Source organism: Neoarius graeffei, chromosome 21 (genome assembly GCF_027579695.1).
Source record: "Neoarius graeffei isolate fNeoGra1 chromosome 21, fNeoGra1.pri, whole genome shotgun sequence".
Taxonomy (NCBI): domain Eukaryota; kingdom Metazoa; phylum Chordata; class Actinopteri; order Siluriformes; family Ariidae; genus Neoarius; species Neoarius graeffei.
In genome coordinates this window covers 45,122,815-45,138,812 of record NC_083589.1, presented here as the reverse complement: position 1 = coordinate 45,138,812, position 15,998 = coordinate 45,122,815, and the positions used below count along the sequence as shown (strand labels likewise).

At 42.6% G+C, this 15,998-nt stretch overlaps 1 protein-coding gene across 2 annotated transcripts; it reads right to left on the bottom strand.

Moving 5' to 3' along the window:
• Positions 1-49: 49 nt before the first annotated feature.
• Positions 50-13,797, bottom strand: elk3 (ETS transcription factor ELK3). Of its 2 annotated transcripts, none has more exons than XM_060903214.1 (5): positions 13,457-13,797; positions 5,449-5,660; positions 3,840-4,592; positions 2,579-2,701; positions 50-1,306 (listed from the first exon to the last, which is right to left on the bottom strand). In XM_060903214.1, exons 2-5 carry the CDS (start codon positions 5,653-5,655, stop codon positions 1,202-1,204), a joined length of 1,188 nt encoding a protein of 395 aa, XP_060759197.1. In that variant the 5' UTR covers positions 5,656-5,660; positions 13,457-13,797; the 3' UTR covers positions 50-1,201. The 2 variants fall into 2 exon arrangements, with proteins under 2 accessions (XP_060759197.1, XP_060759198.1); XM_060903215.1 differs by having other exon boundaries at positions 5,449-5,657.
• Between the last annotated feature and the right edge of the window lie 2,201 nt (positions 13,798-15,998).

Genomic DNA, 15,998 nt, shown 5'->3' with positions numbered 1-15,998 from the left:
TGTCTAAAGGGGTTTGTTTTTAACACAAATTTCAGAACAGGCCATTGCACAGCATTCAATGCTTTCCTTTTATTGAAAACAGGCACATTTCTTTGACTCTTAGAAAGCAAAAATATAAAATTAATATGAGAATACATTTGTTTTCAATTCTGTAATGAAAAAATAACAAAGCTATTACAATGATTTTCTTTCCAATATGGTGATGGAATTCGTCCATTACAAAACATTTTTTGAATTTTTTTAAAAGCAGGAAAATAATACATATACACATTCTTACACAAAAGGCACAGCCGGTAGTTTAAAGCACAGTGCATACAATATAATATACGATGTCAGACAAATTAAACAGAAAACCTGATTCACAGCCTCAGAAGGTGATTACAAAACCAAAAACAACGGGGAGGAACAAACTATCTAATATGGGTTGTAATAGGTATGCTCTCATAGCTCTGCAGTAGGAGCGTCACTGAACTGAGTGATGAACATTCTGATAAAAGCACCAATGCCAGAGGCACTAAATGTTATCGTCGAATGATTGTGAATTAGAAACCCAATGATTCTGCAGCCATCCATGACTGGGAGTGTGATTGGCTTTGCTCTGTGGGTGAGCAGGATGGCGCAGGTGTCTTTCTGCATCATTCAAAAAGACACCGACACCTCTGTGCTCATGTGTGTATAAGGGATTGGTTAGATAGTGCTTTCAGCTGCCTGTATTTTAGCAGCAGACTAATATGATGCAGGAGGCATGTGTCAACCTTCACCACATCACCCAACAGAACTAGCTTGTGGGTGGGAATCTGCAATGACTGCAATTGAGGGGAGGGGGGGAAAGTAGGACTGTGGGAGGAGTGTGTTGTCTGGAATTCAATGGTATCTTTGGTGTTTGCCAAATGTGGGTTGTAATACATGGAGGACTCTATGTAGATTATTGTGGTCCTGCATGTCAAAATATGACTTTAAAAAAATGCTGAGACACTGATTTGGACGATACATTCCCAGGCTGAGTTTTTCCAACAGCTCACTGGTGCCACTTTGCTGTCTTTGGCACAATCATGAGTTTTGGGCTAGAAAAAATGAAATCTGCTTTCTTTAAAATGTTGGATGTGGTTATTTTTGTGGTAACTGTAACCACAAGGAGGTGTAGTGCAACCTTGACTTTTTAGCAAGTATTAATGTGTGTTTTTTTGACCAGGGTTTGGAATCAGGATTTTGGAGTACTAGATGAAAGGAGAAGCGAGGAAGAAGAGGATGAAGAGTCCAGGTTGGGGAGAGGCACAGGGAGAGGTCCGTTCAGCAGAGTAGGGAACTGTGGAGAGAAATGAACAAATTACATCATCAGCTCAGCAATCCACAGAAACTTACCTGTATGCCTACACTGATGTGTTACTGATTTTACGAGCAAAATCGGTAGGGAGATTTTATTAGCATTTGTCAATGGGTTAAAAACTGTTTAAAAGAAAAAGAGCATACGACTTCAACTTGAGTTTTTTGTGCCTTTAACTTTACAGTTTTTACGTAACTACACAAAAAGGACTGCATGCTTGCTCTGACTGAGAAGCTTGCTCACGCATGCGCACACAAACACGTTCATAGCCAGCCCCTTATGACCACTAATGCATCATGGTAATGCTAGGAGAGGAACTTCCTGTTATGAGAGAACTGAGCATACACAGTCAGTCTTTTTCAGTTATCACCCCCTCCCTACTTTAACAGGAAGCTGCCCCCCACCCCCCGTATCCAGTGTGGAGAGGAAACATCTGTAGCTTATTTCCAAAGTGCATACACACACACACATACAGATACACAAGTAAATCCTTTTCCCAGAGTGACCTTTAGATAAGGAAATAGCATGTAAGAGCGGCTAAGAATAAAAGACTGAAGAGCAACAAATAAAAAGAAAAACATCCAAGCCAGGAGTTTCCAATAACAGCCAAGAACTGAGCAATAAAACAATCACAACCAGCCAGAAAGCTCCTTATGCCATTGCCTGAGGAAGCGAGTGTGAACAGTGTGTGTGGTAGGTATAGTGTGGCGGAAGTGTATATTTTTAACTGTCACAACCATTGTCAAGAAGGTTGCCTCAGTTACCTGATCTGCTTCCTGTTGTGCTGTTTGCAGTAAAGCCACACCCTACTCCGCACAAAGCAACATCCATAAACGCGTGCGTGCACACATACACCTTACACACACTGTGCAGACAGTCTCCCTTGAGCCAGAACAGGAAGTATCCACAGGATTTCCCCTCTCTCTCACATGAGCAGTGAAACATGACACCAAACAGAAACACACTCCCTGAGCAAAAAAGTACATGCAATCCACCACACAATGATCCTCAATCACACATTTACTCACATCACACACACTTATCTACTCATGTAGACCTTCAGCCCAGTGCTTATAATAGGAAACACAGTTAACTGTCTTCACAATGAAACATTTTCCCCTCATTTCAAGATGCAGCATGAATGCATAACACACCTACTGTACCCAGCATTCTCCATCTTGAACATTTACTTTCTTCCATTTTCCCTATTAATGTGCATGATGCTGAAGCCATTTATGAGGGTTGTATGTATACCTGGAAGAGAGAGCCATGTCCCTGTAGTCGTGCTGGGCTAAGAGGAGCGACAGGACTCAGACTGCTCCAGAAATGAATGGAGGAGAGGAGAGGGCTTGGAGCCAGCAGCAAACCCGAGGGAGTCTGCAGGCAAGAAGAAAATAATAATAATAAAAAAAAAACCACCACACACGATCAGTGAGGGAAGATTCAACTTCTGATTACATTTGTAAAATGTCACACTGTGGGCTCAGTGTGTGTGGGCGTGCGTATGGTTCTTGTTTTTGGCGAGAGGGGAAGTGTTGCTCAGGATCAAAGTCCATGTTTCATGCTTTCTCTACAAACGAGAAATGTGATTTACAAAATGTAGATCTGACTACTACTACACTAACTATAAATAAAGAGTTGAATATGTTCAAATACCAGTTAATGGCAGGGCCACTGTGTTAGTGTGGATACTTTTGAGTCATCTACAGGATTGTAGATATCAGCAGCTACTTTTACAACACAGTGCATGTCATAATGTGATAAGCATTCCAATAATACAGCACAAAGTTGACAAAAATATTTTAGCCTGTTTACTGCAGCAGGAATAGCCTCCGTGTGCCTTGATGGTGCTAGTTGCTTTACGGTAACTTACATAAATAACCCATTACAGACAAGATGTTATTTTGGTGCAATTTTAAAGATTAATTTGGGTAAAATATGATTACAGACTGTCCTCTGTCCAGGTCAAGACTATCGCACCTTGGAACCTATTTATCTATCGCTGTAATTACTGAATAAATCATAATAGTTATTGAATAATAGGTTGAGAAGTTTCAGGGGATAAGATATACTCTTTATACTGTTTCATGAATACCTTTCAGGAAATAGGGCTTTTTAAAACAACTAATTATCCCTTTGAGTGCGTGAGAGAGAGAAAGAGAGAATATATGAATGTGTTGCTCTTCAGAGGTCAGAGACCTTGGATTACCAGCTTCCGGCCACTGAGAGACACATGAAATCAATTTCATCTCTCTCCTTTTCTCTCTCTCCTCACTCTCGCACTCTGTCCTGTGTCACTGCACTGTAGTGGGCAGGATTACAGGCATATGGCTTCACTTATAGATCTCACTCCTCCCTCCCGCTCTCTCCCCTTTTCTCTCTTCCTGTCTCACTCTCTCTTTCTGTTAAAACCCTGCCTACTACTTACCCATTATCCCTTAAATACCTAAACTTGTGGTATGAAAGTAGAAAACAACACAGAGGAACTCTGTATGTACGTGAGGGTATGTGTTACCTGTGCAGTAAAGAAGGCTGGTGTGAGGGACCCTGAGGGCAATGCAGGGCTGTTAAGGGCAATGGAACCCAGGTCACTTCCTGAAAGCAGTATAGAAGGAGCTGAGATTTCCAGACCTTTGGGTTTCCGAGCTTTGGGAGGAAGTCCATTGGTGCTACTCCTCCTCTCATGGGGCGAGGCTTGCACCTGGGCTCGCTCCCTGTGGCCGGATGATAAATTGAGAGGCTGAGCGTTCTGCTCCGATTCGTCCATCTGAGCCTCTGGGCTCAGCCTCCGTAAGTAGGACGGGCTATGAGATGGGGACGATGAATGAGAGGAATTAGGGGAGGCTTTTGAGCTAAAGAAAACCTCTGATGAGGTAGGGGCAGGAGAGGAAGGGAGGGGCATTGATTTCTCTGACCGATTGGTGACAAACCTAATCACAGTTGGTCCTTCTTCCCCTCGTTCCACCCCTCTCCGTTTCTCCACTTTGACTGGATGCAGCAGTGGAGGCGGGCCTTGGAGGGAGCTAACAGTAAAAGATGAGTACAGGCCAGAGTTAAGATATTCGTTCCTGCCAGCGGGGCTTCTCAGCGATGACAGGGAGTGTTTTGGAGATTCTTCCCCCTCCCCTCCATCAGACTCGGCCTCTTGTAACATAATGCTGCCCCCTTCTCGGCCAAGCTCCACCGCCTGGGGATCCATTTTCAGGATGTCAGGAAATGAGACAAACTTATACACAAACTTCTGACCAATCACCTTCTTTATAATATTCTGCAAGATAAAGGAAAAACAACAAGAAATAAACCATTAATTATATTTTAATTGTGTTCATGATTTAAGTCTAGCTTAATTATTTCAACAATTACCTGCAATACTGCTAAGCTCACTGTCTAGATAATGTTAAATTTCATTTTATATCGACTCAGATGCATTGAAATTACATAAATTCCTCCCAATTATTTCTTACTTCAAATATTCAACCAATAAATTAATGCAGGCTTTTTATGTATAATATAAAAAAGACAAGGCTGTTTTCTGTTTTAAATAAACAACTCATTTATAAACCACATTAAAACTATTTTAAATCATTGAGCATGCCTTTTCATAGATTGCACACTTTATGGTTTCTTTATTGATTCATTCATCTTTAGTAACTGCTTTATCTTCCTCAGTGTCATGATTGATCCAAAACCTCTGCGTGAGGTGGCAATACACATCACAGGGCATCATACATGCACACATTTCACACCTGGGGGAATTTAGTGTCTACGCTTCAACATGTTTTTGGGAGGAAAACAGAGAACCTCAATTAAACCCATACTGACAGACAATGTGTGAAATTCTGCACAGACAGTAACCTGAGCTCAGGATCAAACTGGGGACTCAGTAGCTATGAGACAGCAACACTATCCACTGCGCCACTGTGCTGCCCAGCATGTATTCTGTACAAGTTAATTTTAAAGCTCAATATAAATCACTCAATTATTGTGTCTAAGGAATACCTTTGTACATTAATACACAAAGAAATACAGGTTTATAATGTTCAACATAATATTTTCTCTTTATTTAAAATGCCAGTATATGAACCAGATTAGAATTATTTTACTCTATCCCATGAGCGTATTACCTTGTCGTAGTAGTAGCGCAGAGCTCGGCTCAGTTTATCATAATTCATATTTGTTTTGTTCTTCCGCAGACCCCAAAGTTTGGCCACCTCCTCCGACTTGAGCAGCTTGAACTCGCCATCATTAGACGTCCAGCAGATCAGGTGCTTATGGCTCTGGTCCAGCAGCAACTGCAACAGGAACTGCCACAAGGTGATGGCACTCTCCATGTCTGCTACACGCCCAGCAGTCAGAGAGAGAAATTCATTGTAACTGCATCTTTAACTTCTGCATTTTCTTCTGGACTAAATACTGAATGGTCTGAGAATAAGCTGTGATTTGAATGACAAAGCTTCAGCAGTTTAAAGCTCGATTCTCTACGCAAGTAGGTAAATAAATATTTCCCATCAGTACACACCCAGAATGTCATACAATTCCTGAACTTCCTTCTAGCATAATTCATCAGAAGTAAACTAGACTGTGTGTATTTGTTAGGTAAGCACAGACAGGTTTATCAAATTGCTGAGATTATTGAGTTTACGGACATGTGGTTTCCTTACATATTTGCTGACAGCAAGACATGAGTGATCTGTAACTCAGTTCTATTACACAATTTCCATCTATCAGGAATAACCATAAGCTTTGTGTCTGTGTGGATTTGTTCTATACACGAAGGTGCTGCTCAGTCAAATGATCCTAAATAGTTTAGTTGGGCTTTAACAGACACTGTGGCACTTCCAGACCATGGGTTATATGATTATAGAATGGATCCGTTTTCTAATATCCACAAATTTTTAGTATCAGGGAAACCTCTCACAAAAAGACTGAGATACGAGTGAGCTTTGCCTCTTCTATTCTCACTTTTTGTGACTCATACATCAATCCCACAGAAACTATTGTAATTCTCCAACCATTATTCACATTTACAACAACTAGGAGCAAAAAAAGCCTCCTCGCTTACTGAAAAAAAAAAAATTTAACCAGGCTTTGCCCTCCCTCTAACTCAGCAAGCATTTCCTGTTCTGTTGCATATTAACAAACCGTCTAATAAACAACAACAGATGAGCAACCAGGAAAGCGGCGCTGATCTGGGGACAGCGAGACCTTACTGGAAACAAACATGAGTGCTCAACTACTAATCTGAGATCATCCAGTATCATGTGAAGGATTCTCTAAGAAGGAAAGCAAATGTAAAGAGCAAGTTAGTGCCATATAAAAACATTTACAGTTAGAAAAGAAGGCCAAGGTAAACATAGCAGTTGTCCAATTCAGGAGGGTGGCAAAGGGTGTGGTGCTCATGGGAAAAGAAAACGAGAAGGTGTAAAGGGAAAGTAGTAGGAGATACACAAAGAGGAAGGCGGGAGGTTAAAAAAAAGAAAAAAGTGGTAGAACAAGTATTCAAGAGACATCATGAAATAAAATGGGCTGAGTAGGGTGTAAGAAGATATCTCCATGAGATTAAGTATTAATATGTCTCAAAACCAACTGTAATAAAATGAGCAGAAAAGGATACTCCTGATGCACACATTCACACACACACACACACACTGAAATCACTGGCAGGCAGGACAATACAAAGATAAGAACAGTGAAGCACTTCATCTTTTCTGACTAATTTAGAAATCCTGAGACAACACACAGCACTGCTTTCCTTGCAGTGTCCAGGACAGGACAGTGACTGTAATCGCACTCCACAGGATGTCTACAGCTTCAAAACAGCTCAAATTCAAACCAGATCACAGCTCCCAGAATGCCTTATTGCCTCACACACCACATTATACAGAAAATAGAGCATGTTTTCAGTGTCAAAATAGCATCATTAATATTACAACTGATCCACTGACTCCATATCAGAAACATTTCTGTGGGGATCTATAGAGAGGGTTGGCCAGACATGCAGTGTGTGTGTGTGTGTGTGTGAGCGAGACATATTCAGTGGCAAGAGAGGCTCAGTGCTTCACTCTGATTTAGTGTCTCACCGGAGAGAACATTAGATGCTTTGTTCAAGCTGCTCACTAACTCAGGGCACACAGCCTGACATAGACTACAACATCAGAAAGGAGAGGCTGAAGTATATCGAATCCCGCCATATGCCTCAAATAGCACTGCAGGCCTTAAATGAGCAGTTTGTCACTTTTAGACCCCTCTGCTGTCTGTGAGACAAAATGAAATTGCACAGAATACACTGATAAGCTTTCCTCTCTCCCTTCAATTGATCCCATCTGCTTCTTTCACATCACACTTTCCTTTCAAAGGCACAACTGAGCAATTTTTTCCAGTTCAAGTGGGCCAGAAAAATATAAATACCAGCATGAAATATATAAACTGTAGATTTGTGTTGAAATATCGAGTCCACATTTTTCTGAGGTGTCTTTAAATGTATACACTACCGTTCAAAAGTTTGGGGTCACTTTGAAATTTCCTTATTTTTGAAAGAAAAGCACTGTTCTTTTCAATGAAGATCACTTTAAACTAATCAGAAATACACTCTATACATTGCTAATGTGGTAAATGACTATTCTAGCGAAGGCCAAGTTTACATTAGGCCGTATCTGTCTCGTTTTCTTTGCGGATGCACTGTCCGTTTACATTAAACCGCCTGGAAACGCCGGGAAACGGGAATCCGCCAGGGTCCACCTATTCAATCTAGATCGTGTCTGGTCCGGTGCTGTGTAAACATTAAGAATACGCGGATACGCTGTGCTGAGCTCTAGCTGGCGTCGTCATTGGACAACGTCACTGTGACATCCACCTTCCTGATTCGCTGGCATTGGTCATGTGACGCGACTGCTGAAACACGGCGCGGACTTCCGCCTTGTATCACCTTTCATTAAAGAGTATAAAAGTATGAAAATACTGCAAATACTGATGCAAATACTGCCCATTGTGTAGTTATGATTGTCTTTAGGCTTGCCATCCTTCCACTTGCAAGTGGTAAGTGATATGCACTGAGATCACACACACAGCGGCTCAGTCCCGAATCACTGCTCGTGCACTACACTCGCGCGCTCTGTGAGCTGCGCAGGGCCGGAGTGCGCACCCTCCAGAGGGCACTCGCTGTTCAGGGCGGAGTGATTTGGAGCGCAGGATGCCTGCGGAGCCGAGCGTATCCGTGTATTGGTGTTGCTGTGTGCACGCGAATCGTGTATTGGTGTTGCTGTGTGCACGCTAATCGTTTTAAAAACGTTAATCTGATGATCCGCTGATACGGTCTAATGTAAACCCCACCTAAATTCTACTAAATGTCTGGTTTTTGGTGCAATATCTCCATAGGTGTATAGAGGCCCATTTCCAGCAACTATCACGCCAGTGTTCTAATGGTACAATGTGTTTGCTCATTGCCTCAGAAGGCTAATGGATGATTAGAAAACCCTTGTACAATCATGTTAGCACAGCTGAAAACAGTTTAGCTCTTTAGAGAAGCTATAAAACTGACCTTCCTTTGAGCAGATTGAGTTTCTGGAGCATCACATTTGTGGGGTCGATTAAATGCTCAAAATGGCCAGAAAAATGTCTTGACTATATTTTCTATTCATTTTACAACTTATGGTGGTAAATAAAAGTGTGACTTTTCATGGAAAACACAAAATTGTCTGGGTGACCCCAAACTTTTGAACGGTAGTGTATGATTATTCCATGTCCATGAAGATTTTCAGTCATCTAAGGTGGGGTTTACATTAGACCGTATCAGCGGATCATCAGATTAACGTTTTTAAAACGATTAGTGTGCACACAGCAAAGCCAATACACGATTCACCTGCACACAGCAACGCCAATACACGGATACGTTCGGCTCCGCAGGCATCCTGCGCTCCAAATCACTCCGCCCTGAACAGCGAGTGCCCTCTGGAGGGTGCGCACTCCAGCCCTGCGCAGCTCACAGAGCGCGAGTGGAGTGCACGAGCAGTGATTTGAGACTGAGCCGCTGTGTGTGTGATCTCAGTGCATGTCGGGCATGCACGTCACTTACCACTTGCAAGTGGAAGGATGGCAAGCCTAAAGACAATCATAACTACACAATGGGCAGTATTTGCATCAGTATTTGCAGTATTTTCATACTTTTATACTCTTTAATGAAAGGTGATACAAGGCGGAAGTCCGCGCCGTTTTTCAGCAGTCGCGTCACATGCCCAACGCCAGCGAATCAGGAAGGTGGATGTCACAGTGACGTTGTCCAATGACGACGCCAGCTAGAGCTCAGCACAGCGTATCCGCGTATTCTCAATGTTTACACAGCACCGGACCAGACACGATCTGGATTGAATACGTGGACGCTGGCGGATTCCCGTTTCCCGGCGTTTCCAGGCGTTTTAATGTAAACGGACAGTGCATCCGCGAAGAAAACGAGACAGATATGGTCTAATGTAAACTTGGCCTAAGGTATGATGAATGTCTTGGCAACTGGACTTCCTAGATTTAGCTAATGAACCATCTGATGAAGCCTCTCGGATGAGCTTTGAAACACGCAGTTCCTAAACTAAATAAACTATATCCGCCTACCTACCAAGGTTTACTACTGTAAGAAATAATTATAGGTCTATTACACTTTTTAAAATGACATACTGCAACTTTAAACTTCTGAAAGCCAATTTCATGCCAAAGGCAACAATAGGGTATACTATTGGAACTGCCTCGAGGATTTGTTCTTCAGATGAGACACAATAAATGATGTACATTAGGATGCTGGAAGGAGCAGGCTGAGATGTAGTGTAGGATGAGGTATGATTGGCGTTGCTTCATAGATTAGAAAGCAGGTGGAAAGCAGCTGAGAGTGTAAAAGAAAGTGGACAAAAAGGTGGTGTTTCTTATTAAGGGTGGGACCTGCATGTATAAGAGAAGGGTCAGTACAGGAGTAACAATATTTAATGCATAGAGTTGTGTGTATGTAGCACCATTTTGTGCATATGAAATATTTGTATAAACCCAATACAATAAACTAGGGGTTACTTAAAGGAGTTTTTAAAGATGAGTGATTATAGGCCTCTAATAATTTTATAACAAATAATTTTAAGTACATTTAAATGATCACTTAGAACACAATGCAAGTGATTATTTTCTTCATTTAACATGTGTGTTCACATTTTTCCATAATATAACTTCTCTCCATCCTCAGGCCTCAGCCAAAACAGAGCTGTTCAGAGCTCTTTTCACCTAAATATCACCCAGAATGCACTTACATTTCAAAAGAGTGATGAAGTTAGTCAGGAAGAAAGGAAATACTTGTTTTCATTGCAACTCCAATTGACTGCTCAAGCAAGAGAGGGCTCAAAAATTACAAATGGCTCCTTTAACACATTTCTGTCTTTCCTTTGTTATCTTCTTCCTCTACCTGTCCCACGATGCAGTGCTTGCTGGCTGAGACAGACTGTCGTAAACTCCAACCCACCCTGCCGGAATGAGTTACAAGCACCAGAGGGCATGATGTAACTCCAGTTCAATCTACTGTCCTAGGACTGCAACTGCCACACACATGCATGAATGATGAGACACACTATAATGAGTAGAGAGAAGAGACTAATTATATGACAGGGAGACGGAGAGCAGGGGGAAAAGAGAGTGACAGAGTGAGAGTGAGTGAGCCAAGCATGAAAATAGGCTGTCTGACTCACTATCTCTGACAGTTTTATTGGCGTAGAGGGACTCCCTGATTGGCTTATTTTCGGAAAGTCTTGTTTCTGACATGTTTCTGTCTAACCCACACCAACTAACATTCCCACCTCTAGCACACATTTCTTCAAATTGCCCCAAAAACTTCAGCAGTAGGGAGGGATTTACACACGAGGTGGACTGGCTTTGCAAGCTGAACCATCACCACATTGATTGGTTTGGATGTTTTCCTCTATTGCCGCTATGCAAAAGTTTCGTTAAATTCTAAACTTGGAGACCACAGAGAGTGAGTAATTGTGACACACACATGCATCGATGTAGTCCAGGATGCTTGTACTGTGACAAAGGAGAATGTGGTCAGGAAGGGCTCATACTCTGCCAAGATAGACTGCAGTTATTTGCCAGGAAGGTCAAGACACACATATACAAACACATTCCCATTCGCTTGTTGTCGATCATACCTTTGCATACATTAAAAGGTTCGACTTTTCCATCTGATGAGGTTTGTAGTCCCTTGTGACACTAACGCCTCAATCCAAATTAGACAGTTTTCTCTCTCACACCTGGCTGCCCTCTTTTAAACCTCAAACGAAGCAAAATAAAATCGTTTCCTGCTCTAGCATCCTCCGAGTCGAGCATTTGCGTTGAGCAACCGTAAAACTGTCCGAATCAGGACTTCCTCCAATTCTCCTTTGAAAGGCGTCTTCCTGGGAATGCTGCTCCTAAACTGAAAGGTAGGAATTCCTGCTGCAGGGAGCCAGCCGGAAACATGGGGACAGTGGGGCTGCACAGACATATGGCACAAATGGAAGATTTCCTCTTCCCTTCTGGGCTGAAGCTTAACGTATTGTAGGGCCAAGCAAATGACTCATCCACACATACCATACAGTTTCACAACAAACATGAAATGACTACTCTGCCTTTATGCATTTATCCTGTATTTGCTTAGTTGTGATGCATGACGGTGCCTGAAAGTGACCAGATCAAACTGAATCCTTCATTTAAAGCGTTCACATTAATTACTGTCAGCAAGGGTTAAAAGATAACGAACATGAATTTGGATATGTAAAACATGCAAGTGCTTTTTTTTTGTTTTTAAATCCAATGTAACACTACAGGTTATGTGAAGGATAACTTTTGTCTAGAAGTAAGTAACTCCCAAGTTCAAATGCTTCACCCCACTCCCTTTTCTCAGCAGAGTCCAAGTAGTAAATGGGGAATGCTAGTTCAGAAAGAGAAAGAAAAACAAGCAACACACAAAACCAGTGGACAACATGGAGTGCACATTCACAACATTTCAACCTGGGATGAGTGTACACATGGGGTGGTGTTCTCCAGGATGTGAACAGTGCATGCTCGAGTGAGTGAACCAAACCCCCTACTGATTGGGGAAAAAAAAAAAAAAGGTGTATACAGGTTTTACATATGTATATAGACGATGTAAACTTTAGAAGCCCCAGTGGTTGGTTTTAATGGTTGTGTGCACGCAACAGTTTATAGGAGCCAAACTCTGTCTGTCCCTCAGCCACAGCGCGAACGGAAACCCGTAATGAGATTAGTTGCTGTGTGCAGACATGACTGAGCCATGACTAAACGCGCGCCTCTTCCTGCTCACAGTGGAAAAAATTCAGCAGGCTGCTCCAAGAGAGAGCCTTTCAGATCACCCACTACTCTTCAAGAACACAGTCAGAGTGGATTTCAGAGCTTCAGTGGCCCAGTGCAGTCCAGCACACCTTGAATCAGGTGTATAAGCAGGCACATTAAACCACAATTGGTCATCACCTGAAATCATCAAATCACACATGTGCCATGCCATGCCATGTCCGGCCACTTTGTCTGAGTGAAATTAAACTGATCAGAAACCAAGTGTTTACAGGGAGTGACCCAGATGAAGCAGAGGGGAAAGGCAGATCGGCCCTACTGCGGACTGAAGTTTCTTTGTTGGTCCCAGTGACTCATTTTCAAGACGCTGTGCTGCTGCCAGTTTCTATCCGGAAGCGCATGGCAATTAGTCTGCTGCTGCTGCTGTTTCCAGACAAACCAGAAACTCTGCTGGTGCTTTTAAAGAGCCAGACGGACATTTTTGGCTTGTTTCCTTCAGTGGATTATAGACTTAAGGGAAAATGAGCACAGAAACTCAGGAATAAGGCGCGTGCGTTCGGTATTTTCATGCGTAAAAACAGTAAAGGACTGCCACTGAGCGCTCACTGTCAAAGTAGTACGTACGCACGCACGCAAGCAGGCACTCACAATTTCGTAATTTATTCAGCAAACTTCCACACACACCGCTACATAATTCATATTTATACAACACAGAATAGAACATTCCTTCCATTTCTCCAGAAGTATTCAACATTCCCTGTGTTATCATTTAATAATATTGATCAAAGTAAATATGTGTTACAGAAGCTATGTGTAACATACCCGCTGGTTATTTTTCCCCCGTCCTTTTAATGTGTTAAAAAGAATTCCGTAAAATGCCCTGTTTTTCCATGCTGTCGGCGTCTCGGCAGCACAGTCCGACTGTAATGGGATCCTTAGTCTCTCTCTCTCTCTCCTCTCTCTCTCTCTCTCTGAGCAGGAAGTTGGGGCAGGCAGACAGAGAGCCGGCTCACTTCCTCTCCCGTTCTGTTCCCCAGGCGCTCGGCCGTCTGTGTAAACACGCTTTTCCTCCTCTCTCCTCGCGCCCGGCCCACTGAGGGCCAACACACACACACACACACACAGCAATATTGTAACCCGAATCTGTGCCCATAGCCGCTGCTCCGACTGACGTCACCACCTTCCTGCCAGGACCGCTGGGAGGAGCGCGTGTTCCTTCCTTCGCGTGTGCGTGCGCTCTTTATTACACCGACCCAACCTGATACTTCAAAAATAATTTTATTCTTAGTGTTTTTGGATTTTAAGAATGTCTGTCTTATAAGGAAATGGAAAGGCTAAATATGTCGCATCGGTCTCATTTTCCCTCCCCCCCAGAATATTTTGATTATTACTGACATATTGTTATATAATTAATTTCATAAGTACTGATATATTGTCTCAGGATTTCATTAAATGCATGTAGTGCACTAAACATAATGCATGACTCATAAAATGTAGCCTGTGTATTCAATGTGGACGATTAAGAAAGATTTATCTTGACCAGATTGTATCCATGAAACAAACAAACAAGCAAGCAAATTCTCTGTGTGTGTGTGTGTGTGTGTGCTGTAAACTTTGCTGCTTGTCAGACTGAGAAATGGACGATTCACAGGGGAGTGGACCATCTTCTAGTTTCCTGGAGGGAAATCCTCAAAGTGACGGAAAACGAGCCCATATCCCACCAAACACACAATGCGACCAGCACCGCGCTTCTCTCCTTATTTATCACTCTTTCTTTGTGTCTCTCATGTAGTGCATGTCTGCTCCAGTTCCCTCAAACAGTCTGTACGAAATAGCTGTGGATGGTAATGATGAGTTTCTCCGCCCATGAGGACGTGTTTGTGGGGAAATGTGGAGGACACATGCAAGCAATTAAAACTGGACCAATTATGAGCTCGCATTCATTTCCACTCAAAGCGCGACATCTAGTGGAAGATCTGGAAAGAGCAACCCAAAATATACACACTGAAATACAGTATTAACTGTGACTGGGTGGTGTAGTTAGTGGTTAGCACTATCGCCTTACAGCAAGAAGGTCCTGGGTTCGAGCCCAGTGGCCAGAAAGGGCTTTTCTGTGTGGAGTTTGTATGTTCTGTCTCTGTGTGGGTTTGCTCCAGTTTCCCCCACAGTCCAAAGACATGCCGGTTAGGCTAATTGGTGGCTCTAAATTGACCGTAGGTGTGAATGGTTGTTTGTCTCTGTGTCAGCCCTGTGATGACCTGGCGACTCTTGCCCATAGTCAGCTGGGATAGGGTCCAGCTTGCCTGTGACCCTGTAGGATAAGCGGCTACAGGGTCGCGGACAAGTTGTAGCGGCTACAGATAATGGATGGATGTGGAGACTGTGACGGACCAAACGCTGCATCTGTTTGTCTCGTATCCTGTCATATCTTTTTAATGTTTTATACAGGCATGAGTGTTTTACTGGGAAATACACTACTCATATTTTTCATACAAACTACATCTGGGACATTGAGTGACATATTTAAATAATACTGGCTGGCTTTTTTTCATGGTATATCAGGTATATTCCATTCAGCTAGCATTATATTGAAAGAGTCAAAGATGAGTTCAGTATCATGCTAGCTGAACTGAATATATCTGATATACCACAAAAAAAAATCCATTATTATTATTATACATACACCAGAGGGGGACCGTCAGGGCCTTCTAGGTAGAGGTCTGCGCGGGACAGAATTTTCAGTCCCACTCCCGCTCGCTCCCGCATTGTGTCAGTCCCGCTCCTGCCTACTCCCGCAAAGAATTATGATTTTCAGTCCCGCTCCCGCCCGCACCTGCCATATTTTGTCCCGCTCCCGCCCGCAAATCCCGCATGATGCAGACGTTCGCGTTATTTCTCACGAAAGTTCTTGTCATTGGCTTGGGGAATTAAACATGCTGAGCTTAGCTGAGCTCTCCACTGATCGATCCTTCATTTATTGTAAGTTTATTGTTTAGACTCTGACATTCTGCTGACACATTCCAAGTTGAGCACTGCATGCGCTCATGATTGACAGCTCTCGCTTTGATTGACAGCTCTCGCTTTGCGCACTCGCACTCCCACTTCCGAGTCTGTGGCGTTATGATTCCAACCGCGATTTCATTCTCCTCTCATATGAAGTGCTGCGCAACCACAACCAGCTCCTCAGATTATACACTGTCTATTTCTAGCTTTAAATTGAACAATCTGTGCGATACACAGTCCTTTTTAATACTAGTTAATACTTTTTAATACTTTTTAAAATACTTTTTAATACTTAGGACTAATACTCTTGACTTTTTAACGGTAAATGTACCTCTTTTTAAAGCAGCACTTACCGTACTTC